At 36.5% G+C, this 27,995-nt stretch overlaps 2 protein-coding genes across 2 annotated transcripts; both read right to left on the bottom strand.

Moving 5' to 3' along the window:
- Position 1: 1 nt before the first annotated feature.
- On the bottom strand, positions 2–19,364 carry LOC126857900 (uncharacterized). Its single transcript, XM_050607787.1, is given in 17 exon segments — positions 2–4,762; positions 4,764–5,304; positions 5,480–5,588; positions 5,695–5,811; positions 5,921–5,965; positions 7,479–7,818; positions 7,900–8,011; positions 8,279–8,666; positions 8,756–8,991; positions 9,122–9,311; positions 9,472–9,650; positions 9,727–10,042; positions 10,115–10,329; positions 10,442–17,499; positions 17,608–17,804; positions 17,891–18,075; positions 19,142–19,364. Coding segments are annotated over 17 exon segments (11,886 nt in total). The 5' UTR covers positions 19,287–19,364; the 3' UTR covers positions 2–3,249.
- A 4,011-nt stretch (positions 19,365–23,375) lies between these two features.
- LOC126857998 (ankyrin-2) lies at positions 23,376–27,815 on the bottom strand. Its single transcript, XM_050607987.1, has 8 exons — positions 27,671–27,815; positions 27,166–27,274; positions 26,897–27,055; positions 26,614–26,811; positions 26,186–26,543; positions 25,832–26,098; positions 25,474–25,757; positions 23,376–25,401 (listed from the first exon to the last, which is right to left on the bottom strand). The coding sequence occupies exons 2-8, from the start codon at positions 27,232–27,234 to the stop codon at positions 25,150–25,152; spliced, it is 1,587 nt and encodes a 528-aa protein (XP_050463944.1). The 5' UTR covers positions 27,235–27,274; positions 27,671–27,815; the 3' UTR covers positions 23,376–25,149.
- Positions 27,816–27,995: the final 180 nt, after the last annotated feature.

Below are 27,995 nucleotides of genomic sequence, written 5' to 3'. Positions count from 1 at the left end.
ATATTATTTCAATATATTGAATTTTATTACAAAATCTTTTATTTAGGCTACAACATGTAATATAATAATTGCGTTTAGTCTAGACCCTTATCAAAAGAAAAGCTAAACTGCACCACGTTTACTATTGTCTTAATGAGCCACTCCGCAAATATATACGCCTCGAGGAAGGACTCATAGGGACAATGAGAAGAAAAACACACATAAATGCTTAGAAAAAATCCCAGACGTACAAATTGAAAAAATCCATGCCCGTATTGCGTCCAAAAATTATTCAACTTTCCCATAATTCTAACAACCATCGTATCGCAAATACGTGTGCGCGTGTATATATTTACATTTTCTTTTTTAAATATATATATTTTTTAAATATATATATTCAAAGATATTAAAAATTACTTCACTAAATGCAATGTCATACGCAAAAATTGTGTTTAATACCTCTGAATTGAAATGACAAATGTTCCAATATTTGTAAATATTTAGTAACTCGATATTAGCGATATTCACCGGTATTTTAAAATACTAAAAAATATCATTTCAAAATACAAAGAACAATTCAAAATGTACATGATTTATAAAACTCTTTCATTAAAAAAAAAAAATTGCGCAAATTTAATAAAGATTTCATTTTCTCTCAATCTTTTCAGAAAAGCAGCCATTAAATTTTGCATTGAATTTCTTTAAATATTTCTAAATAACTTTGATTTAATAAATGACATTGATCATTCTATCGACGTACAGATTCGTCGAAACAAGGATTTCATATGCTACTTCCGATGCGATGTCGGCGGCAATAAAACAGCCTATTTTTATACAAATCAATGTCAATATAAATGAGATCGCGGGACAATCGTCCCGCCGATTGCACGCTAAAGAAAAAGGAAGCAGTATAATCGCTATCATGATACATCTAGTTCCTCGATGCGTAATCTAAGAATTGGCGGCTCTTAAGACTTACTGTGTCTAAAGAAGAAGACGAAGTAACTGTGTACATCAATTGCGCACAATCGATATACATCGTAATAGATGTAAAAATAATAAAATTAGTGATAGTAAACCCTTCTATTACACATGCGGCATGTAATTTGTGTAGATGAATGTATTCTCCTTCATACGTGTATATAACCGTTTGATTCGGTCATAAAACGTTCAACATAATAAAGGAAACTCTCCCAAGCAAGCTAATTCTAAGATAATGTAATATCCTTTTCTTGTTTATTCATATAGCTTCTATTTATATTAGGTATGCACGTACGTGTGATAACTAAACAGATACATGATTTTCTTTTTTTCCATCGCATCACACACGTTACGGCCACTAGCGGCCTCGTCTTAACTTCAAAGAGCAGGAGGCTGTCACGATCATCACCATAAGATCATAAGAAAGAAATGCTTTCAACAATATCTGTTCGAATAACGACTCTTGTCCTCGTCTATTATGATTTCCTTCCTGGACTTAGAATCTTATCATTGGTTAATATCCATATCAAAGACAAATATTTAATAAATTTCGATTAATTCGAATTTTTCGAATTGACACAATCCTATTCTTGCAAGAACTCGTAATTTTCACATTAAACGAAATAATCATATTAAACGATATAATTGGATGATTATAGTAAAACATGATCATTTTAAAACATTTGAAATATTAAAAAAGAATATGGATATACCGACAATTTTGAAAGTACAGAAAGGAATTCTAGATAGAAACCCTACGCAAGATAGTGCCTTCAACATATCGTGCACTATAAGCGCAAATACTCAGATGGATTTTAAGCCAGAATCATTATCTCAGGCATAATCACATAATAATACATTTCTATATAATCTGCGTATATGTTGTTTACATCATAATATAATTTATCATAATATAATTTGCTATATATAATAAATATATATATATATATATATATATATATATATATATATATATATATATAAATCTGTTTCTTTTTCTTCTTGAGAATATCAGCGCGATATATTCTGCGCAAATTTTCAATTAAAAGAACTTGCACATGCCTGAATAAATCGAAAAATTATATAGAAATATATAGAAAAAATATACAAATTAAAAACATAAATCATTTCAGATATATAAATAATTGCACTGCTTCCACATATATGCAGTGATATACCAATTACGCTAATTTTTTTTTGTCAAAGTCCCTTTTTCTTTGCTTTTCGCAAAGAAAATATTTAAAGCAGCCTCCTGCTCTCCAATATAACTATATTTAATGGTTTCTCAGAATTATATGAAGTAAAATTTGTAAAATACAATATACTGTCTATATCATAAATTCTTAATCTTTTTCTTTATAAATAATTATAGTAATAGTCTTCACAATCTTTTGTTAATTTATTATACTCAAATGTCATTCTCTTGAATTAAATTTAAATATTACATTTGTGCCCTTTCCGCACTAATTCATTTTTATAGTATATTCTGCATGACTGCGTTTCTCTGTCTCTCTCTCTCTCTTTCTCTCTCTCTCTGTGTATGTTTATATATATAATACATATATAATCTAAATGACTTATATATTATTTACATATGTACATGTTAACAACAGTACGTCGTTTTAGCCAGTTCAATTTTTTAATTTTCCTTTTTCATCATTATTAAAGATTAATTTTTCACGTTTCGCTTCGCGGAAGGATACTAGTATCACGCGGAGCGCGGATACTCTCTATTTTCGCTTTAAAACTTTTCGGGAATAACTTTACTCGCAAAATTCTACTGGCGGATTATAGTAATAAATAATGATGAAAAATAGTTCTGGTCAGATCTTTTGTTTCGTCATCTCCTGGATAAGACGACCGTTGTATCTCCATTATCTTAGATCTCTCGCACAATCGCACATCATTGTATATAAATCCAATCGAACTAAAAGCTAATTACAGAAAAACTTACAACTCTTAGAAAATAGGCTCCGCCCCATCGCTCTGATTTATCTCTCCGTTCAATCTATACTTGGCCAACCTCGTATTTGCCATTGACGACATTTTTCCGTAAGAAGTACAAAAAGTACACAGGACAACTGTTTGCTTTAGAGGAGTCGAAGAGGAAGACTCCAGCTCTAGCATCCGCGTTTCGCGCTAGCATCCTCGAAAAGTCGAATCTTCCAGGATATCATATTCGCGTTTGCGTTGCGTTTATCGCTTTTTCCTCTGCGGCAAACGTTGCGGTTTTATCTGGGCACGCTCTCCCTACCTAATAATTCAGGGTTGGCCAAGCTCTCATTCATGCTACGAATCAAGATCGTCCTCTCTCTGGCTACTGAAATAAGATACCAGCCCGCCAAATTCGCCGGTGCCCTCTTCATCATACTGCTTGTTAGCGGCATTGGGATCGCCTGGATGAGACTGCTGCGGTGGCGGCGGTCCCTGAGGTGGTGGAGGCCCCTGGATCGGAGGTTGGTTGTCTGCCGGTGAGGAGAAGTGCTCTGAGGGATACGGCGAGCCCTGGTAAGCGGCTGCATCATCCGCCGTAGACATCGGTGGAGGTGGTGGATAGGCACCGTAATGGTAATTGGGAGGCGGAGGTGGATGATACGGTGAAAAGTTACCAGGTGGCCGATTAGGGGGTGGGGAAGGTTGTTGCAGATTGTGATTAACCGGCGAAGCGTTAGTAAACGGTGGCATTTGATGCCTGGGCCCCATGGGATTCTCGGCAAACCTGGCCATCGGTGGTCCGCCCCGTACATACGGCGGGGGCGGTGGCGTCGGGCCGCCCTTGGCCAATGGACTGCTGGCCGATGGTGGAATCATCGCCGGGCCGCCGGTTAAAGGTGAACTACGATCTCGATTATTGATCGAGATCGGTCCACCACCCGACGGCGATGGATCCATTGGATGATGAGACGTATGATACATTTGCGGTCCGGATACTCGCATACGCATCGGCGGAGTACCCGATCTAACCGCGGCAAAATGCGGCGGCATAGATGATTGACCTGCCTGTCTATACGGAGATGGAATCCTGGCGCGCGGCTGCATTTCATATCCCGTTCGCGGACCGCCCATGATTTGTCCACCGACATTAGGCCCGCCAAAGTATTTGTGACCCATTGCGGCCGCTGCTGCGGTAAAGGACTGCGGACTGTTAGATACTGGTTGAGACTGAAGCATCCTTGTAATGACGGAAGACTGTTGACCGGAAGGTAGCGCTGGATAAACCGACTGCGAGTTCGACGACTGTGTCGACGGTGGACCTGGTGTCGGGACGGCACTCGCCGGCGGTGTGGAGGGCGCTGAACCGGATGTACTGCTACCTGGTGTAGGAAGAATATTCGGAATATCACTCTGTTTCATCTCCGGGTTCGAGTCGGTGCCCATACCAGCGATCAAGCCGACTTCGGCTGCGGCTTTAGCCGCTGCCTCCGCAGCTCTGGCTGCCTCTAATGCAAGCGTCTTCTTGCCTTTGCCACGACCGCGTCGTTTCGGCTTCATCGGCGTACCATCTGGATTAAAGAGCTGTCCATCCGGCCCAGTCATAAGAGACATATGACCTTCGACGCTTCTGTCGGTTTCCGGAGTCAAACTTGTAGATAAAGTAGCAGGATTCACGTTGTGAGATTGCATATTACTCGCGCTATCCGGCGTGCCAATACTGCCAATAGCTGCCGTCGGTGCAATGCCTAGATTCGACGCACTGTCCCTACGCATTTGCTCAGCAATTATTTCAGCTTTGCTGCGACGTCCGCGTTTTTTCTTCTTAGGAGCCTCGCCATCCATCCCCTCGGGTGCGTTGGGATCTCTGTCTTTCTGCTGCCAGTATCTCCAAAGCCTTCAAACGCGCCTTCTCCAACTTCTTAGCTTCTCGTTCCTCTTTCTTCTTCTTTTTCGCTATTTCAATGGCCGCGAGCTCCAATTGCCGTCGTCCGTATTCTTCATCCAACATCATCTGCTCGAGCTGCTCCTCATCCAAGTCAGCTAACTCCCCAGCACCAAGACTCGTCAACGAACCCTCGGGAACATCCCCAGTAAAAGAGCTCGCTACTGACATGGTTGTACCCGTCAGTCCGATATTGTCCGGAAGATTCTCATCCATTTTAGACGCTATATCGATAGGGTTGTCCATGACTGCGCCAATCATGTCTCCATCTACATCATCCTTTAACTTTTGTTTACGCGCTCTGTTTTTGCTTCCCGGTTTTGGTCCAGGTTTCTTTCTTTGCTTCGGCATATCGTCCGACAACGATTTTCGCTTCATTGCAAGACTCTTGCCGTTACGCGATTTCTTCGTCTTCAACGATTTGTTCTTGAATTTTAGAGCATCTTTCTTGGGAATATAAACATCTCCTGGAAAAGTTGACCAAAAAGATTGACCTAACCTAACGATCATTATTTATATATTTATATAAATGTAATTAATAAATGCACGATTTTCTTCAAGTAGAGAAATTGTGTGTAGCGCTTTCCGCTGTACTATGAATATCTTTTGATATATAAATGAGACATAGAGACGTTACATTACCTGAATCTGAATCCTTCTCCCCATCATCATTTATATCGTCAGCCTCGTTTACAACAAATTCATCTTCACTCTCGCCGGTCTTCCTCATCATCAGCGCCTTCTTCAGTTCCTGTAAAATAATCAAAATTTTAATATACGTGACAACTTTGTTAAATTAAAATGTCTCTTCTCTTTTTTAATATACATGACAACTTTGTTAAATTAAAATGTCTCACCTCTTCACTATCTGATGCTATTTCCTCTCGATAATTGATCTTCCGTCCTCGAGTCCTCCTACTTAATATTTCTTCCTCTTCTCGTCTATTTTCATCTGGAAGTCCACCATAAATAATCTGTAAAAAATAAAATTTGATATTATTATTTCTTTACTTGTATGTAAAAACTCATACAATTATCATTAAATTAAGGTACAAAGTAAACATATACGTAGTAAATATATACCTTTCGTCGAATAGTTGGGGCTTTTTTCGGTTTAGATAGCATATCCTAAAAAATATATATATATATATTCTTATGTTTAATTTTAAAATGTCGCCAGTAGATAAATTAATAGACGAGTGTTTATACGACCAAACTGGCAATTTATTGTTTGATTGTTCTATCACGACGTTTCGACCATATGGTTTTGGTTCTTATCAAATGAACTAAAATAACAATATTATAAATAATGATAATCACGTTACAAATGAAATAAACGGAATTATGTACCTCCATTATAGTTAAAAAGTAGAAAGAGAAAAATCGAAATGTCAAACTGACATTGTGTCAACCACTATGTTTGGGATACTGAGAATGACTAAATGATCTTTATTAACCTATCGTATATGTTGTTTAAATTTTTTGTGTCTTTTTGAGAGTTAATAGTGTTGTCAAATTTTTTAATAAAACACATTTCAGCTATTTCTCTCTTTCTTACATGTTTTTCAGTATGCAGAATATCAGGCGCTGACCAATCGAAGTCATGATCAAATTCTAATTTGTGTTTGCTGATTACGGAAAGATTACTTGCGTGCATTTTTATATTATTAAAATGTTCCTTGACCCGTTATTTTAGTTCACTTGATATGGACCAAAACCATATGGTCGAAACGTCGTGATAGAACAATCAAACAATAAATTGCCAGTTTGGTCGTATAAACACTCGTCTATTAATATATATCTATATGTATATATTCGGCATCAATTTGTATATTGCAGTGACAAAACAAATAAGAAAAAAATAAAAAAAACAAAAAAACATAGGTTGATAGCATCATGTTTAAAAAGTTTATTATACAGAATGTCTCAGAGTTACCACACCATCTGCTAATAACAGATTCTTAAGATGCTTTGGAGATGATTTCTCCTCAGCAAAAATGTCAACAGAGCTCATTTGCAAATTTCCAATTTTTCCCATTATATATTTTTGTACCTAAGTTTTAAATTAAAATTTTTTCTCCCTATTAAAATAAACTCTATTTAAAATTAACTAAAGAATGTAGTTTTAATTCTCTATAAAGTTTAATTTGCAAAAAAATCTTTCTTTTTGAATCCCTTATAACACGGAAATTATTGATACCTCGATATTTTTACTGAGGAAAAATCATCTTAAAATGATGAAAAATTATAAATAGTATATAATTCTTCTACCCTATATATTAGATATAAGTAAGAAGGATATGGCATATACAGTTCATAAGTTAATACCTTTTGTAAGAATCTAAAAAACAGTACATTAAATAGTAGAAAAATATTTAATATTTAAATACTTAAAAGTACAATACTAAAAATTATTATATTATAGAGTATAGTAACATAAAAAATGAGATAAAATATCATTTATTGAAAATATATTAACTGTATATGCGGCAAAAAAAGAGAAGAGAGAAAGATAGAGAAAAAAAGCCATATTATGATACATATTGTCATAAAAAGCAGCAGACAATTTCATATTATGATCAAAGCAGAATATATTATGATATTCTTCATGTCAAAAGTTTAGTAATTTAAAAATACTTACCTTTTTGATTTTTTGAATCGGCACTATCTCTGGTGGCTGTGAAATTTGGGGAATTGGAACATCAGAGGCTATTTCTTGTAATTTAATATCTTTCATCTCGACATTATTTTCGCCAGTGTCATTTTCAAAATTCTCTTCTTTATTAATGTCCATGACCTCAGTCAGTCCAGTAGTATTTACGTCTTGCAAGTTAGGTTCACATTGTTCTTCAATTTTCGACTCATCTTCTTCATCGTTCTCGCTCTGATTATCGGATTCTATTATACGTTTTCTCTTTTTCCTTTTTTTGCCCTTTGTCTTGGGTATCGTTCTAATCCTGGATGTTGGTATTGTTCTGCTTCTGCAATAAAAAATAATTTTAAATATTCATAATCTGTAATGTATTATATTATATATTTTTAATTTTTATCTTTATTTTTACTTTTTCTTTCTCTGCCTCCACGAATTATCACTATCCTCGCTATCCGAATCTCCCCATATCGATCGCGATTTCTTTCTTTTTGGCCGATCACTCTCCTCGCTATCGTCATTGACTAAAAAAACACATTTATTTAAATAATTTATTTTTAAATTTTATTTACAATTAGAATATTTTATTACAGAGAATGCTATAAATATTTAAATTGAATATAAATCGAAAGTTTTGTCAATTGAATCAGATATATATATATATATATATATATATATATATATATATATATCATAAATAAAAAATTTATACTTAAAAAATGCTATATTGAAAAAATATGTGTAGAGAATTAAGATATTAAAAAATATATAAATAGTGTGTTAAAACTCACTAAAATCTTCATCATAAGCCCTAGTCATACGAGCTCTGGTAGATCTTCTAACAGGTCGCGAGTCGCCTTTTCTACCACGTCGCTTTACATCAAAACTACTGTCATCAGATGACGTGATATGATCATCAAAGTCTTCCTCTTCTTCGGAACTCGTACCCTTGAAATCTTCATCACTATCTGGATCATCTTCGCTACTTATATCAAGGCTATTTAATTTTCGATGTTTCTTACGTGCTAACAATTTCCTAGCAACCGTATTTTGCTTTTCTTCTATTTCATCAATCATATCTTCATTTTCGATCTTATATTCCTCGTCACTTTCTTTTTCCGGTTTTGATTCTATATCATCCTTATCCTCTTCTAATTGCGTCATCTTTAATGCTTCGGCCTACAAAAAACAGACATTATATATGTAATAATACTATCACATTTGTACATCATATATTATACATATATATTTGTTGTTTAATCATTTACCTGAGCCTCTTCCTTCTCCGCATTGACTATCGTTGCAATATCTTTACCTCTTCCCTGATTACCAGCGCCTTGAACTGCTTCAACTTCATCCTGAATCGCGGCATTAATCATATCATCATACTCGTTAAATTTGTAGGTATTGGCGCATCGACGTTCACGTAATTGATAAACTGGTTCGCTTTCTTCACTGCTCGATGTTTCTGAACTAGATGCCGACGAGGACGAGTCCGAAGATTCTATAAAAACAAATTAAATCGGCATATATTATATAATAATAACACAATTATTAAATAACAAATATATATTATATATATAGCTTTAATTACACTTAAAATAACTTAAATCAATCACTACATTAAAATTTACCATTATCCGATTCCTGACTGGATGCTTTCGATCCTTTCGACACGCGTTGCGTTTCGCCTTTATGAAGCACATTATCTAGACTTATGCCAACAAAAGCCAATCGCTTCTTCCGTAGTACTTCATTCTCATGTCTCTTTGTTAACTGATCGAGTGTTTTCAATGTTTCCTGTAGCTTAGTCACCAGGAGAGTCTTAAAAATAATTAAAACATAATTTTTTGCAAAATAAGTATGCGGAATTAGGAAAAATATTGATGCATATGCAACATTTATGTATTTTATTCATGTGCAAATAATTAATTCTTAGAATAATTAAAAGTAATTAACAAATTAATTCTCAAAACAAACTTACATGCTGACATGGTGGACAAAACCAGTCGCCTTCAGGTATAAGCATAAGAGCTGGCCTGAGACATGAGCAATGCCAGCCTTTATCGCAAGAATCACACAAAAGAATCCATTCAGGATGATCAGCTTTGCCACATTTCTGACAGGCATACTCATCCTCAGCTTCTTCAACATCATTTTGGGCTGCTAATGACAAATAAATGCAATGGAATTGATCAACTATAAATATTATTACATTATTTTTTAACAATAAACTTACCCTTCTGTGCAGTTCTAGCACGTCTTAACGGCTCAGACTCTTGGTCTTTTTCGAGATCACTTTCCGGAGAAAACTCGTGATCACTTTTAAATAGTAAAGATCCCTCGCTCTCGATATCTTCATCTTCCTCTTCTTCGTCTTCATTTTCATTTTCATCGTCACTACTAGATCCGGATGAGCTCTGCCATGGATTTGCTTCGTTGAATTTGGCTAACATCTTTTTCTTTTTTCTCTTTCGACGTTTCTTTTTAGATTTCTTCTCCTTTTCAATTTCTTTTATGATAACCTCTTTTATATAATCCTCTTCACTTTCCGGCTACATGAGATAAACAATTATTTGTGCAATCTATAGCTATATAATTTCCATTTATTTAATCTAATAACTTACTTTCTGCTTTTTTCTCTTTTTCTTTTCAGATTCTTTTTTCTCTTCCAACTCGCGCATAGTTTCCTCCTCGATTCTGCGTCTATCTGCTTGTTCTTTAATTTTCAACTGTGCTATTCTTCTTGATTGCCTGACAGGCGTCTCATCCTGTTCCACTCCTGGTGTTTCTGTTTCTAGTGAAATATCTCTACCTATTTCTAAACCGAGAACCATTTTTCCTGTAAAAACATTTTTTTAATTTTAGTAATCTTTACACTAACATTTTATTATATTCAATGAGTTATTGTTATATAGTATATGTTTTTAAGATGTATATAAGAATATACTTACGTTTCTTTCGTCTTTTTTGCGTTGCAGTCAAAGCATCATTAGAAGCCCCATCAGGATGAGCACCGGATGATATTTCTGACGTCTGATCGCCCTGAAATTCCGCAAGTTTCGGCCGATTGGAACGTCCTCCTCGAAAACCACGCCTCCGTTTACCTCTAGGACGACCCCTGATCTTTTTGTCAATCGGCATCGATTGCATAATAGTCGGATCATCACTGCCATCTTTAGCCACATGTTCCGGTACGTTATCGGGATCACATTTTGCAGCCTCGTCTTCGGAGCTCACCACTACTTCGCGACTTTCTTCAATGGATTTTCGTAATTCTTTATCGGGCATACGCTTTGCGCGTAGCTTCATTCTTTTGCCCCCCATCATTTCTTCATCTTCTTGTTTTGTAGCCCCGTCCTCGGAATTTGATTCGTGAGCGCTGTTTCGCCGTTTTCGCGAAATCTTTGGTGTTTCCATAGTGCTGTCTAATTTCCATCCCTCGTAAATCATTTCGGATGCCGGTTTTATACGGATACTTATCTTAGAAACATCATCATCCTCAGTAATATTTTTCAAAGTGTCATCTTCAGTAATATTCTTCAAAGCATTATCCTCGGTAATATTCTTCAAAACATCATCATTGGTACATGCTAAAGGATCAGCTTCCTCTGAGGGCACGTTAAAAATACCCTCGTTGTCCATACCTGTCGAATCATCGCTGTCAGAAGCTGCGGATAAAGTTTTCATCTCAACATTCTGGATTTCCAAAGATGATTCTTTTCTTTCTGCTACTTCTAAACCGATCTTAGAATCTTCTATCGCTGCAACAGCCGTGGGATCGTTAATCATATCAAAATTGTTTTGAAACAATTGCGTCGTGGAAATCGCTGATGTTTTCGCTTCATCTTTGATTTGTGGTCTTAATTTTTCAACTTCGTTCAATGTATCTAAATTCTTAAGCGCTTGTACCTCGGTATTTACTAAATTTTCCAAAGTCTTATCATCGATTTCTAAATATGGTGGCTTAGATTTTAGCGGAGGAACATCTTCCGTGTCTGAGGTATCAATCAATCTCTTGCTGGCTTCTTTCTTGATATCAGATTTTACAGCACTAACTTCCGAGATGGTCTCTTGAGCAAAAAATATCATCGATTCATCTTTCGTATTTAAAGGCGCACTGAAATTCTCTGTACTTTTATTTACATTCAAATTTATACTAAAAGGCTCATTTTGACTACTATCCAAGTTATTAACATTTTCCATCTTCATAGACATTGAATTTGGATAATATAAGGCGTCCGAAGATACGCTGCCTTCTAATTTCGCATCTTCAAGATACGATTTATCCGCAGCTAAAGCATTATCCAATTTTGCTGGCACAATATTCGATCCTGTTTGAATCGGTGGTAAACTCACCTCTTCAACGGATGGTTTAGTTAAACATTCTTCTTGTAATTTTACATCCCATTTATTGTCTTTAACATAGTCCGCTAGATCTTCTTTAAATCTTTTACATGGAATAGGCAGTTCTTCAGCAATGTGTTCATTTACATTTTTCAATCTTACAATATTTTCCGTATCCAAACTAATATTCAGTTTTTCGTCAATGTCTCTCACATGTTGTTCCTTTACATCAAATATACTGGTTACTTGATTATCCACAACGTTAATTTCTAAACTTTCTTGGACAAATGAAGATTTTGCACATTTATTCCCGTCGTTTTCGCTAAAGTTACACACATTTTCGAGTGTTATGCAATCTCCCTTTTCCACTTCAACAGCATTTTGAGAATCTTGCACGATTTTCATATTATCGATCAAATTATTAAAATGTTCTTTACTTTTCTCACTATGACTAATAGGCATCTCAAAATTCTTGTTTAGAATAGGTTCAGTTATTTCTTCAGCCATGACTGGAGCTGCTATCTTCGTCAGATCTGACACTTCCAATTTCTTGGAATTCTCAGTAATAAAAATATCATGAATGTCTGTTTTTTCTTGAAATTCATCCTTATTTAAAGGCATTGTCGATTCGTCATTTAAACAATTTTCAATATTATTATCAATGTTGCAAATAACTTTTGTCTGCTTATTAACGATCGTAACATCTTCATTTAATTCCTCATTAATTTTCGTTTGTGAAAATTCCTCTGTTTGCTGCTCAGATAATTTCTCTTGAGGTACATCAAAGACTAAATTTATGTTGTTGATGTCATCTTTTTTGACAGATGATTTTTCGTGCAGGTTTTCACTAATTTTTTGTTCTATCGAAATGGTAATATCATCTTTAGAATCATTTTGCATCATATCCGGATCAAAAACATTATCGCTACCATCATTGGAATTACTATCGTAATTTGCAACCAGCGACTGTTTATTCTCATTCATTACCTCCTGTTGTGATTCTTGAGAAACATCTGATTTTGTTAAATGTACATCTGATAATTCAGTAGTTACAAGTTCAGTTGTCGTATTTATCTCTGATTTTTCTGTGCTTTCAACAATTTCTTTACTTTTACTAAGATCGTAAATATCTTCTACTACTGTCGTATCTCGTTTATCAGTATTATAAGTTTTGCTCTCATCTTCGATAAATTCTTTATTATTTTTGCTTTCTACATCGGCTTCAGATTTCTCTTTTTCTGAGATTTCAGTTTCTGTTGCAGTCTGAAAAGATTCTCGTTCAATGTTTGCTATAGCAAAAGCTTCTTTTTTGGAATCCATTATTACTTCTGGCTTTGTATCCTCTGGTTGTTCATCATTTGTTATAACTTCCTCAGTTTCTTTAAATGATTCATTAGATTCAGATACACGATCATCTATAACCATCTCTTCGTTAGAATCTTGATCGATGCAAGAACTGGGGTTCTCATAAACATCGTCGACGTATTCGCTTGTAGTCTGAACTATGTTAGAAAAGTTTGTTTCTTTTGTAGTTTCGACAATATTCGCTCTGGGAAGTTCAAAAATGTTTGCTTCAGGTATTATTTCTGATAAATTAAATGTAGAAGGTTTATCAGTGACAGATAACGTATTTTCAACTTTTTTATTGTCTATTTGCTCAGATTCACTTTGTTGAGATGAAGAATCCGGCGCAGACACATCATCCGAATTGCTTATGGTAGGAACTAAAGCGTGTTTATTATTCTCTTCAAGAGTAGACTCCGAAACGATCACAGAATCCATATCAAACACAGTATTGTTAACTTGCACATCGTTCAGTTCTTTCTCTTTAATTTCTTCGGAATCACCGGATCCATCATCCTGCATTCCTATGTCCGACAATGCATCAGTTCTTTCGCTGTTCTTATCGTAATTGACGCACAATGAATCAGCGTCAGAACCGACCAGACCTTTCATCTTCTCGTTATCCGTATCAGTCGAATGATCTTCCTGACCGTCGATTTCAGAAAAATTGTCATTCTTGTCACTCTGTTTGTCGCAATTCTCCCCAGCAGAATCAAGATCGTTCTTTTGAAGACTGTCTGTTTCCTGATAATCCTCGGATAATGTGGCTGTATTCGTGGAATTCAATAAGATGTTCGAATTGTTAATTAATTCCTTAAAATCAAACAATTTTTCTTGTGAATCTTGAGTAAGAAGCGATGAATGCGGGGTTACAGTTTTCCCTTCATCTTCCTTGATGCTGTTTGAATTAACAGACTGATGATTGTTCTCTTCAATTTTACAGTCATCAATTGGTTTTTCATTTTTATCCTCTCTATTACTTGACAATTGTGATGTAATATTGTCCGATATTTCAAAAGGAACACTTTTTTGAGTTTGTTCTATGTTTTCAAGTTTTTCAGAATCAGTAGATTGATCACATTGTGGTGGCTCAACAATTCCACATTCTACTGGTTCAACTACGCTGGATTCACTGATCAAACTGATTTTAATTGGATCTTTTTTAGTCATACTTATATCATTAATACTTTCATTTTCTGTTACTGCCTCTGATACACTTATATCAATTTTTGAAAAATTATCTTCTTCTATTTCTTTGCTGGTACAAACAGATTCTTGTATACTCAGTTCTTTATTCGCTTCTATTGAAACTTGCACAACAGATGAATTAGGGGCATCACACTCGGATACATCGCTTGGTTCTATTGAGCTATTAAATGTTGAAGTTGTTTGTTGATCCCACGTATTGCTTGGTGCTTCAATTTTTTTCATGTCTTCATTATTGTTTCCACATGGAATACTGTCAGAATCCGAAGTATACAGACCCGTTTTTAGCAAATTGTTGTTTGTTTGCGCCAACTCAAAATCTTCCGTATCTTTGTATGGATAAACGGTATCATCCACTGGTTTCGATGAAGACACACATTCATATTGCACAGTATCAGTTTTATCGTGCGCAGATGTAATCAAGCTTTGCTCCGATTCTAATTTGTCGGTTTTCGAGGTATAAGAGATACAATTGGGACCAAAAAAAAATCTCGGTGGAGAATTTGCGATTATGGGTTTGCATTCGTTATCTGTTATTTCGGGAGTATCCGGCTCGCATGAAACCACGCTATTCGAATCGTTTTGTACATTGACTGAATCTATTATAGATAGTTCAGAATTTGTACGTTGTTCGGGTGTCTGTGAGATATCCAGTTGACACGACGATATAGAAGAATCACACTGCACGGATTCTTGAAGTTTAGAATCATCTTCCTGTTCCATTGTACTCGTACTCTTTAAATTTATATCAGACTCTTGCAATTTAACACTGTCTTCGATGGTAGTTTCACTTTTTGTGTTTATAAAATTGTTGTCATCTATTTTGATATCCTGATTTACATCAACAGAATCTTCGATTTTAATTGGCGATTCTGTATCCATATTCGATAGTTTTTGCTCTGCATTGTCATGTTTGTAATCATTTGTATTTTCCTTCAGTGATATGTCTTCTTCCACGTGTGATATGATACTACTGTCACATTCTGTTTTCTCCTCCGGTTTTCCCACGTCCCACCTAGATAACCTTTTGACGGGACCGGTTGTACTTTTAGGTATTATTTGGACGCCCAATATGTGCTTCAACTTTGGCTTCTCTTGCATAGAATCTACTATTTGACAATTATCATTTATACTTAAATTAGATTGCGCATAATTTCTATTTAATTTTACAGGGGTTTTGTTTGACACTATCGAGCCCGTAGACACCTCGTTCTCGGTTAAAACCTTATTCTGCGATAATGTCGCGGTAGCTGAATCAGGTTCAGTTTTTGATTCGTTGCTTTCTTTATTGTCAGTGGACGTGTCGTCACCGGGATTACCTGTCTCACATTCCGCGCCGGAACCCTCACCATAAAAAAAAATTGTCGGTTCCTCCACAGCCTCTCCGACAACAGGATTCACCGCGTCACAATCACTACCAGATCCTTCGCCTTGAACCATCATCATAGGTTCCTCAATAGCCTCGCTCACCTCATCCCTCCAATTGCCGCTCATCATCGGTCTCTTATCTATGGAGCCTCTAATTGGAATTACGTCCGCTCTTATCCTTTTCAACATGTCTTGCTGCACATCATCACCTTCTAAGGGACGTTTCAGTGGTACAGTGTTCATCCTTAAGGAAGTAATCTTGCTAGGATCGGGAAGTATCGTATAGCTCGGTAATCTATGCTCGTCCTTGACGGGTAATCTAGCTGTATTGTGATACGGCGTCGATGACATCTCGTACGCGGTGAACGGCATTTGCCGCTTGCTCAGATCAGCCACCATCGCATGGTTGCGCATCATCACGCTACGTGCATCGTATGGCAAATTCGATACTTCCGGTTTGTTCAGCTTCTTTGTGCTCAGGTCCATTTCTCGATGCTGGAAGTCCTGTGTCCGATAACCCGGGGAAGGCAGTTCCATCGTCTTCCCCAATTTTCGACTAGAAAGATCGATTCCGGAAAAATCCATGGGTCTGTTCTGCTCGCTTATGCTCTCCCAGCCACGCGGTGATGTCGACAAGTCTATACCTCTGTGACCCCTGAGAGTTGCCGATTTTTCAGATTGATTTCTTGAGCAAAAATCTTGCGGCAATCTGTCGTCCTCTCCATTCATGGTATTTCCCAATATACCGCCAGATCTTGCTAAAGATTCCGCTATTTTTTCCAACGATTTTGGTCCGCTTGGCTTCTCTAGTTTTTCTGACTGTATCCTCACGAGATTAGCAGCCAATTGATCTATTGGCTTGACAGATAGTTTGCTGTGTGCCATGGAAACAGAATCCGTGGAAGAAAAAAGTACACTACTTTTGCCAGATAATTTCTCGAGTGATTTCATAACAGGATCTGTCATCTCGTCGGAGGCACCGTATTTTCTCGTCGCGTTTAACAGTGCAGTGACAGGTGTCGTTGGACATGGCAATTTTTCTTCCGGTGTTTGCTTCAACTCCGAAATATTTACCAGTTTCAATGGAGATGAAGTAATAACAGGCGTTTCAATCGATTTTAACGGTGCTGATTCTTCAACTTCAGATTTCACGATATCTGTTACTGTCTGTGAAAGTACAGTCTGTTTATGTATAATCGCGGGTTTGCTCTCCGATACTAAAGAATCAGACATTTCGTCGGTAGCCTCTCTGCGGCTTACATCTTCTGATATTACATCCATCTTCATATTTAGCGTTTTCAAATTAGACACTGATAATATAGATGAAGTGTTCATACATCTTGATTCTATGCTCGAAGTTTGTACCATTTCTTGAGAATCGTCTTCCTCTGTAATCTGCTTGGAACTTTCATCATTTGTTACATCCTCCTCTTCTGCATCAATATCTTCTTCCTCGTCATTTTCAACTTCATTATCATCATCTTGATCTTGATCCTGATCATGTTCATGTTCATCTTCAAACTCGTCACGTCTGCCGTTCGGTAGCTGTTTATCATTCATCTCATTTGCGTGAATACCATTCTCTTGCACAACTTCGTCTTCCAGACTTGGTGATGTCGTTACTTGACCAGTGTCTATTATAGGTTTTTCAGAGATTTCTAAACTGTTGCTATCTTCGTTAATTGGTATAGCTCCAGCTTCGCCATTCGATAAGGTGTTTATGAGATTAACAACACCCTCTCGATCCCTAGTACAAAGAATATATAATATGCACTATTGATAGATTCAATAATAAAAAAAATAATATTACAAAATTATATTATTGCCTCTAATTTAGTGTGTGAGAAAAACTTACTTAGCTACTAGTTCCCAATTCTCCTCGTCTAAATCTTCCCTATAAACTCTTATGTTGCATTCCTCGTCCAGCTGACACCAATATGCTAATCCACTTTTGTCCCTTCCTAATGGTTCCACACGTAATTCATCAGCTGCCAATTTATTCACTTCATTCTTAAATTTTTGATTTAAGTCAAATTGCGTTTCCAATAGTACCTAGAATATAAAAATGACTTGCGCATAAAAAAATGGATTATTCTTTTAATCTTATAGATAAAAAAATATAATTATATGACTTATACTTTAAGTAAACGCAGTTTAACAGCAATGCGAGCCTTTTTGTAACCAAAGCGTTCAAGTTCCCATCCATCTTGATTAGAGTACGTGTGACAAAACTTGACTAGTGCCCGTTCCCATTTTTCTGGCGATACAGTTTTACGTGTTTTACGTAACAACTTGATGTGCAGATCTATTAACTCTCTTGACACTAAAAAAAGTATATAATAATAAATTTGTAAGAATCACTATCAAATAAATACAAAGAAAATTTTAGAAAATTTTTAATCGAGAAATTCTATATTGACCTAGTATAATAATAAATGATTTATGTCAAAACTTTCCCAGAAAGTGTAATATTTATTTAACATTTTATTTTTCAAATGCAAATAATTGTAACAATGACACTTACATAGAAATTAAAATAATATCTGATAAATTTAATTTCAAATATTACAGAAAAGCAGTTCAAGGTTAATGCTAAACTTGAATGAATGAAACTACAAGTTAATGTGTGACAAAAACATAAAATAGAACTGTTTTGTTTTCATAGAGTAAGTTTTTTATTTGCGGATTCACGGTCGTCGTATACGAGACTCATATTACACGATCAATGACATTTCTCCGAAATTGGAGTAAGCCGGCGTCGCTTGTAACATGTATGTAATCACGTGTAACCGACAAGTTGACAACAAGGAAGGTGGCAGCACGCGGCAGAATAACAACAATGTAAAATCTATCTAGCGTTTATCTGTCATTGCCAATGCTTATCCTAGGAAACATGTCGTTACGCCATCGGCGCTAAACGCGAATGGAAAGAATGTTTCACGATCACCTTCATCTATATCGCGCACCAAAACAAAAAGCAGCGGACCCATGTCCCCTGTCCCGTGTCCACCGTCCTCGTTCGTCATCGCGCGTTCGAAGTGAGAGAGAGAGAGAGAGAGAGAGAGAGAGGTGAGAGGTGCGACTCGTTTGCCGGAACGAATCGACAAACGAAAGAAAGAACGAGGCTCGCAGTCGGAGCGGAGTCGTACGAAGGAAACTAATGGTACGGCGCTTAGACGACTGGCCTTTTGCGGGGGCGGGTCGCTGTCGTTCCCTCTCTCGCACCTTCTCACATATATTCTATTCCTCTCTCTCTCTCTCTCTTTCTTTCTCACTCTCTCTCACACACTGTCTAGAGCGTATATACACGTCCGTGTCTACCGTCCCTCCCTCCCGCGCGAGAGCACATACACACAAGCGTAAAGAGAAAGATCGCGGTAAAGACCCACCTTCCTGCGTGTTCTCGAGCATCTCTTGGAGTCGCGCGATGTCCGGGTAAATGATGCCGCAGGATTTGCCGAAGCATCCAAGGAACGAGCAGATCACCGCGAAATTTGGGTCACTCGCGCAAGAGGCTTCGTTATCGGACGCCATTTTTCCGACCGCTTCTCGCCGTTGGGCCCCGTCGCCGCCACCGCCACCGCCACCACCTCCACCACCACCGCCGTCGCCACCGCCGTCAAACAGGCGATACACACTACTACGCTAAGCGGCTTGCCGATGGCTTGCCGCGCATCCCATTTTCCACTACACTCAGCGGGTACCGATCAACAGTGGCCGATAACGTTAACGAGCAGCGTGCTACGTGAAATATTTCACGCGTTCAATTGTCACCAGGTAATCAGTCGCCGGGCGTCTCGACGCCGACGCTTACCACTTCCTCGCCGCTTTCGTCTTCCTCTATCTCGTCGTTGTGCGTTGTGCGCGCCCTTGGTGTCTTCGCGCGCCTCTACCTGCCACTCGCGCGCCAACGAGGGAGGGGAAGAGCACAACACACGCACACACGTTCACAGGAGGAATAGGAAGAGAGAGACGGAGGTGCTTATTCCTCCGCCCTCTCAAAAGCAGACAAGTGAAAAGAAGCGGCGTCGCCGCCTCTCTTTCTTTCACTCTCTCACACACTTTTACCCTCGTACACTTTAATATCGCACTTGTATCTGTCGCTCTTGTCTCTCCTCTGCTTTGCTCTCGCAACTTTTTCACGAATCACGCACGCAGACACATCGCGCGTTAGAACTAATGCGCGTTGTTTTCTTCCTTCTCTCTCCTTCTCCCCCTCCACCCTTCTCTTCTCTGAAACTCCTTCCGTTTCACACTATCTCGCTTTCTCTCGCGCACAATACACACACACACACACGACGACGTTTCGCTCCGTCGATGCCGAGAGCGCGCGCGGGCGTGCGCACGCACGCACGCACGCACGTACGACGTCGCGACGACTACGGCGACGTTATTAGACAGAAAAATACAGAGTACAGAGCGTATAATCCACGCTCTTCGAAACGGATGTCGCGCACTGAATGGAAGCACGGAATGAATCTCCGCTCCGATTTTTGCAGACCTCGCGTCCTAGAGTCCTAGATGGACGTACGCGCGTGACGCCGCGATCGCCGAGTCACCGGTGCACACGAGCGGCGCAGTAACGACCACCACGACGACGGCGAAACGCATCCCCCTTCCTTGTCGCGCACAACACGGAGCACTGGACATCGCCTCTCTTCGGGATTGGAAACATTCGGAGAGGGGTTCTCAACTTAGACGACGGAGCGTGGTACAATATGGGAACAGGATCGTGTGTCGCAGGCGCAGTTGTGTCAATAAAATAATGTCAACTTTATCTTGTTAAACTTTGACATTCGATTAAAATTATTCAATCTTTTTTTTTTTGCATCTTATATGGAATTATTTTATTCAGAGAATAATTGTTTATATCAATTGTTATGCAGCAAAGCTTGTGAAAAATAGTTTATTATTATTGCTAAAGTCTCGTGAAAAATCATCTCCTAATTGCATAACATCTCCTGATGTGCATTCTTCACATTGTCAACATAAATCTTTTGAAATTAATATTGTTTGCATATATCGCTAGTATGTGCAATGTAGGAAAATCTATTTAATAGAATTTAAAAAAAAAAGAAAAATCAAATATTTCTACAACAAATAATATTTTTATTTTATTGTATTGAGATGTGCGGAAAACTTTCGAGTATTTTCAAGAATATATTTGTGTGTTTCAATAATCATAAGATCAAAATTTAGAAATACATTTAGATTTAAATTTATTGTGAAAAAATGTAGACACGAACAATTAATTCGAGGATATACATAACGGGTGTATTGTTTATTGTTAGATGGAGAGTATATTAGTAAAATATGACATAGGGGATCTCAATCGGTTTGATCGGTCCTGTGATTGTACCTGACGGTCTTTAAGCCGCGTCCACGACGTATATCTCTCACATATACATTCTCTGCCCCTCTCCCCCTCCTCCTCCTCCTCTCTCTCTCTCTCTCTCTCTCTCTTTCTGTGATTATTATCTTCCTAATCACGCACGAGGCCGACGAGTATTGGCGCATCGTTTTTGTCGTCACGTGCTCACATGCTGCTATCGAAAAGGAAAATTATTCGGAAAGAGCGGGAAAAAGGGCTCGTAGACTAAAATCAAGTAATTGTAAAATGTATCAGTCCCTCACGTTTGCTCCACCGAACGACGTTCTCGCTCGATGACGTATCTGCGCAGTTCGCGACGAGCGTCGCATGAAGAGCATGAGCACCGTGACACAGGGCGACATTAAGATCTCTAGGCGCCCTTGCGCATGATCCAACATGATGGAGTTATGCTTAAGTTGTATCGTTGCTTTTTGAGTGATCGAGACACGCTCTCTTACAAATGTCTTCCTATATAAATCGAAAACGATAATCATTGAAACGTGAATATACATATATAAGCAACGTATTTAGGATTGATCACGGGGCACTCAAGGTCCACTTCGCGAACATGCCTGCCGACAAAAAGGGGAAGGACGCGGGAGGAGGCTTGATCGCTCTTGTAAGAGCGCACGCTTCTTTCAAATTTAACTCCCGAGATGATCGCGACTTCCACAAGCAACCAAGCCTGATCTCCTCCTATAATGTACAGTTGCTTGCGATATATTTGTTCTCCATCGTTCATGTTACATGTACTCGTGTGACATCAACTTTCAAAGATATGCTCCGAGAACGTAAATTAGTTACAAACCGGAGCATCACGTAATCCGATGGATTTTATTCGATATTTCGCTATGATATAGGAAATTATATCTATGTATTTTTTTTGCTGTGGCAAGCTCCAGTATAAGACTTTTAGACCGTAATCAGCATACATTCTTCTGCGCATTTGTAGTTATCGAGAAAGTCTATCTCGGCGAAATTACATTGATTTTTAATCCCAATGAAAAAAGCTCTCTTATACGCTCACGTTCGATTCGTACATTTCGAGGACAGGATATACTCCGCTTAAAGGGACACTATTTTGAAGCGAGAACGTGCAGTGGCGTTGCCAATGGGTCGAGTTTTGCGATCGATCGGCGTCGAAAGGAGGCGTCCGAACATCCGTCTCGCGGAAATCGAATGGGCTTGAAAAAGAATTGAATTCACGGACGATGTCGCGAAAGTATAATGAAAAAATTTGCCATCCCTTTTTTTTCGGGACTCAGCTTCCAGAAGGAACTACACGCGAGAATGTCTAGGTGTGTCAACGGATTAAGTTATTTATCGATTGGCGCGCGTAGCCCACCCCTGAGAATTATCCGAGAACGCCCATGGGCGCGACGATTCGATCGATCGCGAAGTCGAGACGAGAGAATGATCACGGAAAATACGTAGTTCGCAACGTGTCGGATTAAAACAGTTTGATCGAATTGAAACTTTCCGTATATTGCAGTCGTGGAAAAATTGACCTTGCATTAATCGTCTCCTATATTTTAGTAAGAATTAACATAGAGATCATTTTCGCATAACTACGACATTGGGATCTGAACTTGAGAGATATTATCCACCTCCCAGTACTTTCTATACACTTACAATTATAGCGAAACTTTCATAGCCCTTTCAAAAGAGAGGGAGACGGAGAAAGGAAAAGTGTCGTATTGGGATACGACGAATCTATTGCCATGCCAATTATGCCCCGGATACTGTGAAAATATCACATATGTATATATAAGCGGTGTTCTGTTTTAACGTACAGTACATCAGATATGAATAAATGTATATGTATATAAATAATTTTTATAAATATATATAAATAATTTTTTTTCAATAAAAATCTTTATATTGAAATATGTAGATAGATAAGAGGTCGAAAATTTATAAAAGAAAAAGATTTACATAAGTGCAACAATATAAAATCTCTTAGACTATTAGTATAATCTCTATTAGTATGCAGTATAATCTACTTTTGATCGAGAGATTAAGCAAGAATCAAAACAATTATTAAATAATTTTAAAAATGCAAAACTTTTGTCAAACACGATATCGCGACGAAAATATTTAATTCGCGGGAAATATAGGAATATTCAACAAGTGGTATATATAGATCCTTGTTTCTTTATACATAATTTATATGTATTATTTATACTAGTTTTTTTTTCTATTATCAACACATTTCGACGCACACAGTACTGATATGAAATATCTTCATTACATAGAAAACAGTCTTTATTCTTGAATGAAATCTTTGCTCATAATTAACAACTTTTATTAGTTTTATATATAAAGTTATATTTATATTGTATATACAATGTACACTGTGTATGCTATAGAAAAATCTTACTTAAAAAAAAAAAAATTATATCCTAAATATAGACCGTTGCATCCCACAACTTTCTGCCCTAGTGCTTCATACAATACGTTTTTTTTTGTACCTGAGGTTAACTACTTTCCTGCACATCCCCCTGCTGTACACTATCTTATCGTTTCACATTTCGTTCGAGATATCTTTAAATTAAATTACATTGGTCGAATACTCTAGCATCTAAAAATTTAATATTGGCATTAAACTAGTGTTAATATTAAAAAAATTTTTTTATTCATATTTTTTTTTTCCACAATAGCTGTTGATTTATAATTGAAAACCAATCAGCTGTTGAGAAAATATCTGGAATGCAAGCGTTTCTCCTATTGAAAAATATATATGAAGCAATGTACTATGTAATCGACTATGTAAAATGATTTTAACCATGTTTTTTTATGTTATATCCTTGAAACTATTTGCCGAATTGATTTGCTTTCCACACTATGCGTTTTATTTAAAAGCACAAGCAATTTTATGATGTGGATGTCTCAACAATATCTACAACTTTAATAATATTAATTATCCAGAAAAAATTTACATAGACTTCATATTTAATAATTTCAAAAACATTTTATATTTTAATAATCTCAATATTTGTGATAATCAATTCGTAACAATGTTCATAGAAGCATAATTTGTGTATTTATAAAAGTACAATATGTATAAAATAGATAATGGTTTATAACTATTAACAGCACTAATCTTTGTGCTGAATTGCGCGCACATTCTTTATTATTACTTAATAACTGATATTACACACAAAAATGACTATATATAGGATGAATGTTAGACAGCGACTAAACACAATCAACATACTTATTTAAGTAGAGCTTATGGTTCAACATTATATCATTTTATATATAGTAATGAGTTATGAATCATTAAGAAAAAATAACAATTTTTAATTTTCTCTCATTCTTTTCATATAAAAATAAATGTATATATACATTTATTACAAAAAAGAAAGAAGAGCTATATTTTTTTTATAAATAAGTTTAGGATATGTATTAAGTTGAGTTATAAACACAGAAAAATATAAGAAATATTTCTTTTTTTAAAATAAATAAATGATCCAAGTAACTCAATCTGATAAGACTAAATCTGATCAAAAAATCATTTTATAAATTTTACTTTGAATCCGTAATCCAGGATTATCATTTAATATTTAGTCATTTATTTTTTTATTTAGAATTTTTATATGATTGAATCCAAAATGCATATAATCTGTCTGCAGAACTGATTAGATTGATAAACTGGATAACATATGTGGAAAGCAAAATAATTTAGTTATATATTATTATACATTTATATATCAAACAGTTAATTGTATCTGACTCATATTTAATAAAATATAAAACAGACATTAACATTTTATGTGAGAAATATTCGGTTTCCTAAAACTATTCATTATAAGATTGTGTTAGTAATGAAAATGGCAGACTGTTATTTTGTATTTAAGGAAGCAAAATACATAAAAAAAAAATTTGTATTATAATTATTTCTGAACTCTCACAACATGATAAAATTTATTATAAATAACAAAGCTCCAAAATTTTTATGGTATAAAGAAACAAATCTGATTTGCGAATCATGAAACTGAATGTCAAATCTATACCTGTACAAAATCACTTAGATGCTATTTGCGCTGTGATATTCTTGAGTTGTTGTTTATATATTTCTGCTTCTTTCTCTTTCTCTTGCAATTGTTTACGATATTCAGCAGCTTGTCTTCGCGCTTCTGCTAATTGCTTGCTTAATATCGCTATATCTGTTATTGGCTCATTATTTTCTGGATCTTCTTCAATTATTTCTTCTATATCATTATTCAATTGTAAAATTGTTGGTTCCGTGATCTTAGTTGGTAAACTCGCAATTTTCTGCAATGTAAAAACATTATGTGTGCATTTGCATATTATTATTTTATATTTAAAATAAATAAATAATTTTACCTCTTTCAATGAAAGTGAGTTCTTGATTTCAGTAACAGTAGGTACTGTTGTAGTATTAGGAATTGTTGTAACAAATAACTTAGCTGTTTTGTTATCTACAGCAGATCTTTTCAAAATGTTTGGACCCCGTGTAAGAGCTGTATTAGAATTTGAACTTAAGATTTTGGATTGGATTTGGTCTGTTCTAATTGCTATAACTTTTCTCGCTGCCCCTTTTCTTGAAGCAACTTGAAGGCGCTTAATTGGCAAACCTTTCGTCAAATTTAAAGCAAGTTTTCCAGCTTCTGTAAACATGTATTATTAACAGAAATAGTACGCACTGACAAATTTCTTTTTAATATATTTATAAAAGACAAACCTGTTAACACTACTGTTCTCCCACTTTCCATTGCATTTTCTACAATAGATGATTCATCATCCATAGGTATCATTGTGATTCCATGTGCTTCTAATAATCTAAAATGTTTACCAATATTTCCTATTGACATAATATCTTTATGTTTTTTACTATTCGTAACAGTATTTGTATCAATCATTTCAATATCCTCAGTTTCTTTATCTTGTTCGCCATCCGTGTTGTTTGGTGATATGGAAATTTGGTGAAAGATCATTTTTTGCTTTTTCTCTATTTGCAATAAAAATTACAAATTAATACATAAAATAAAACCAAAATTACTAAAATTAGTGGAAAAATGTGTTAAGACAGCATTACCTTGAGAATGTTTGCGTTTATGTTGTTGCTTTATTTCAAACTTGTACTGTTCCTCTTCCTGCATTATCGAACTTCTGCTATGTGTATTGTTTTCAGCCTCTAATTGTACTAAATTATGAGTAGCTACTTCTAATTCAGCAGAATTGGCTTGGCTCTGTTGATGAGCTTGGATACCTATTATTTCTCTTTGCTGTTGCAGTATATCCACTAAGTCTAATCTATCATGCTCTAATGCAAGACTGATTGGAGTTTTATGGAATTTACTAGTTGCATTCGTATCAGCTCCATGATCTAATAAAATATGCATTACATCTACATGCTCATGTTCTACCGCCCAATGTAGTGGAGTCATTTTCAGCTGAAAGAAATGCTCGTATTATGTAACAAAAAATCAATAAATTTGTAATCCACATTTTATTATTGTGTACCATGTCTCTGCTATCAACATCTGCTCCATAATTAAGCAACAATTGTACCATCTGATGATGGCCTTCATATGCTGCCATATGTAATGGAGTTCTATCAACCTTTGTTCTAGCATCCCTCGATATTCCTGCTCTAAGCAAAACTTCAGCAGTCTCTATATGATTATTTTGTGCAGCTAGGTGAAGGGCACTTGTACCAAGCTAAAAGACAAGAATATAGATCATATTTATATTTTTACAAATTAAATTTACAAATTAAAAAATATTACATAAATGTTGCATGTACCCAATCTGTAGTAAATGGTGCGCCCCTACACATGAGCTCACGAACAGTCTCAGTGTCTCCATTTTTTGCGTTATGTAAAAGCTGTTTTCCGAGTTCCACCATCGTGGAAGCATCTTGAGTTCTCGAATGAGAAGAAACATTGCAATCAAATAGTTCAACCTAATGACAATTGCAGATTATTATCAGATATTAACAATAGCTTTATAAAATTATTAAAATAGAGTATGCACTTTATACACTTTTAACAAATATTGAAGAGGGACACTTACTGGTATGACAGTATCCGTATCCAGACTTTCGATATCGTTAGCACATATGCTCTCTTGCATAGATTGCATTCTTGCGCGTCAAGATCAGTCCCCTTCGTGCAAATGAATTCTGAAATAAAATTATCCATGATAATAACGATCACTGTGAGTTCTCCCGGATGATCGAAGGCAGTTGTGAGAGCGACTCATTTTCGGATGTTAGTTACTGCCATTCGACCTTGGGTCACCGAAATCCGAAAATGGGCCATAAAAATAACGAGTTCGATCGAGGAAAAACACATAAGATACGGCGCATTTGATTCGCGTCACGTTGTGCGTCGCGTGATATGTTTATTTCTCGAAATCTTCGCATCGCTACAGGATGTTTTTATTTCGCCGTCTCGGGGTCGCGAGGAACTTCCTGTTCCTGTTTCATCGAACGGAAGTCCCATGCCATAGGCCCTGCGATTTCGTGCCCAAAAAAAAACTAGCCGATCGCGATGGATCGAAAAGGGATCGTACTTACGATCGGCGCATTATTTCTCGCCTTTTTCGCGATTTTTCCGACGATCCTCCGAGTCGAGGGCTCGATGTCCGCTGGAATTCTTCCTCGACACAGTCTTTATGGTCACGGTAAAGTTTCGTGAAAATGGCGGCGCATTGGCGCCATTCCTAGCATCGTCCGGCTCAGACGGTAAAAACATTTCCCATGTATACGACAATGTCACGAAATATATATACATATCCTCTTCCACACTGAACTCTACATATACTAGAAGGCGCTCTAATGCGATGCGCGAGAGAGATGTAGCGATGTCGGATATAGCTTTTTTCTTTCGGTGCAGAAAATT

This window comes from Cataglyphis hispanica, chromosome 2 (genome assembly GCF_021464435.1).
Source record: "Cataglyphis hispanica isolate Lineage 1 chromosome 2, ULB_Chis1_1.0, whole genome shotgun sequence".
Lineage (NCBI taxonomy): Eukaryota > Metazoa > Arthropoda > Insecta > Hymenoptera > Formicidae > Cataglyphis > Cataglyphis hispanica.
The sequence above is the reverse complement of the archived record's forward strand: the minus strand, read 5'-3'. Positions and strand labels throughout refer to the sequence as shown.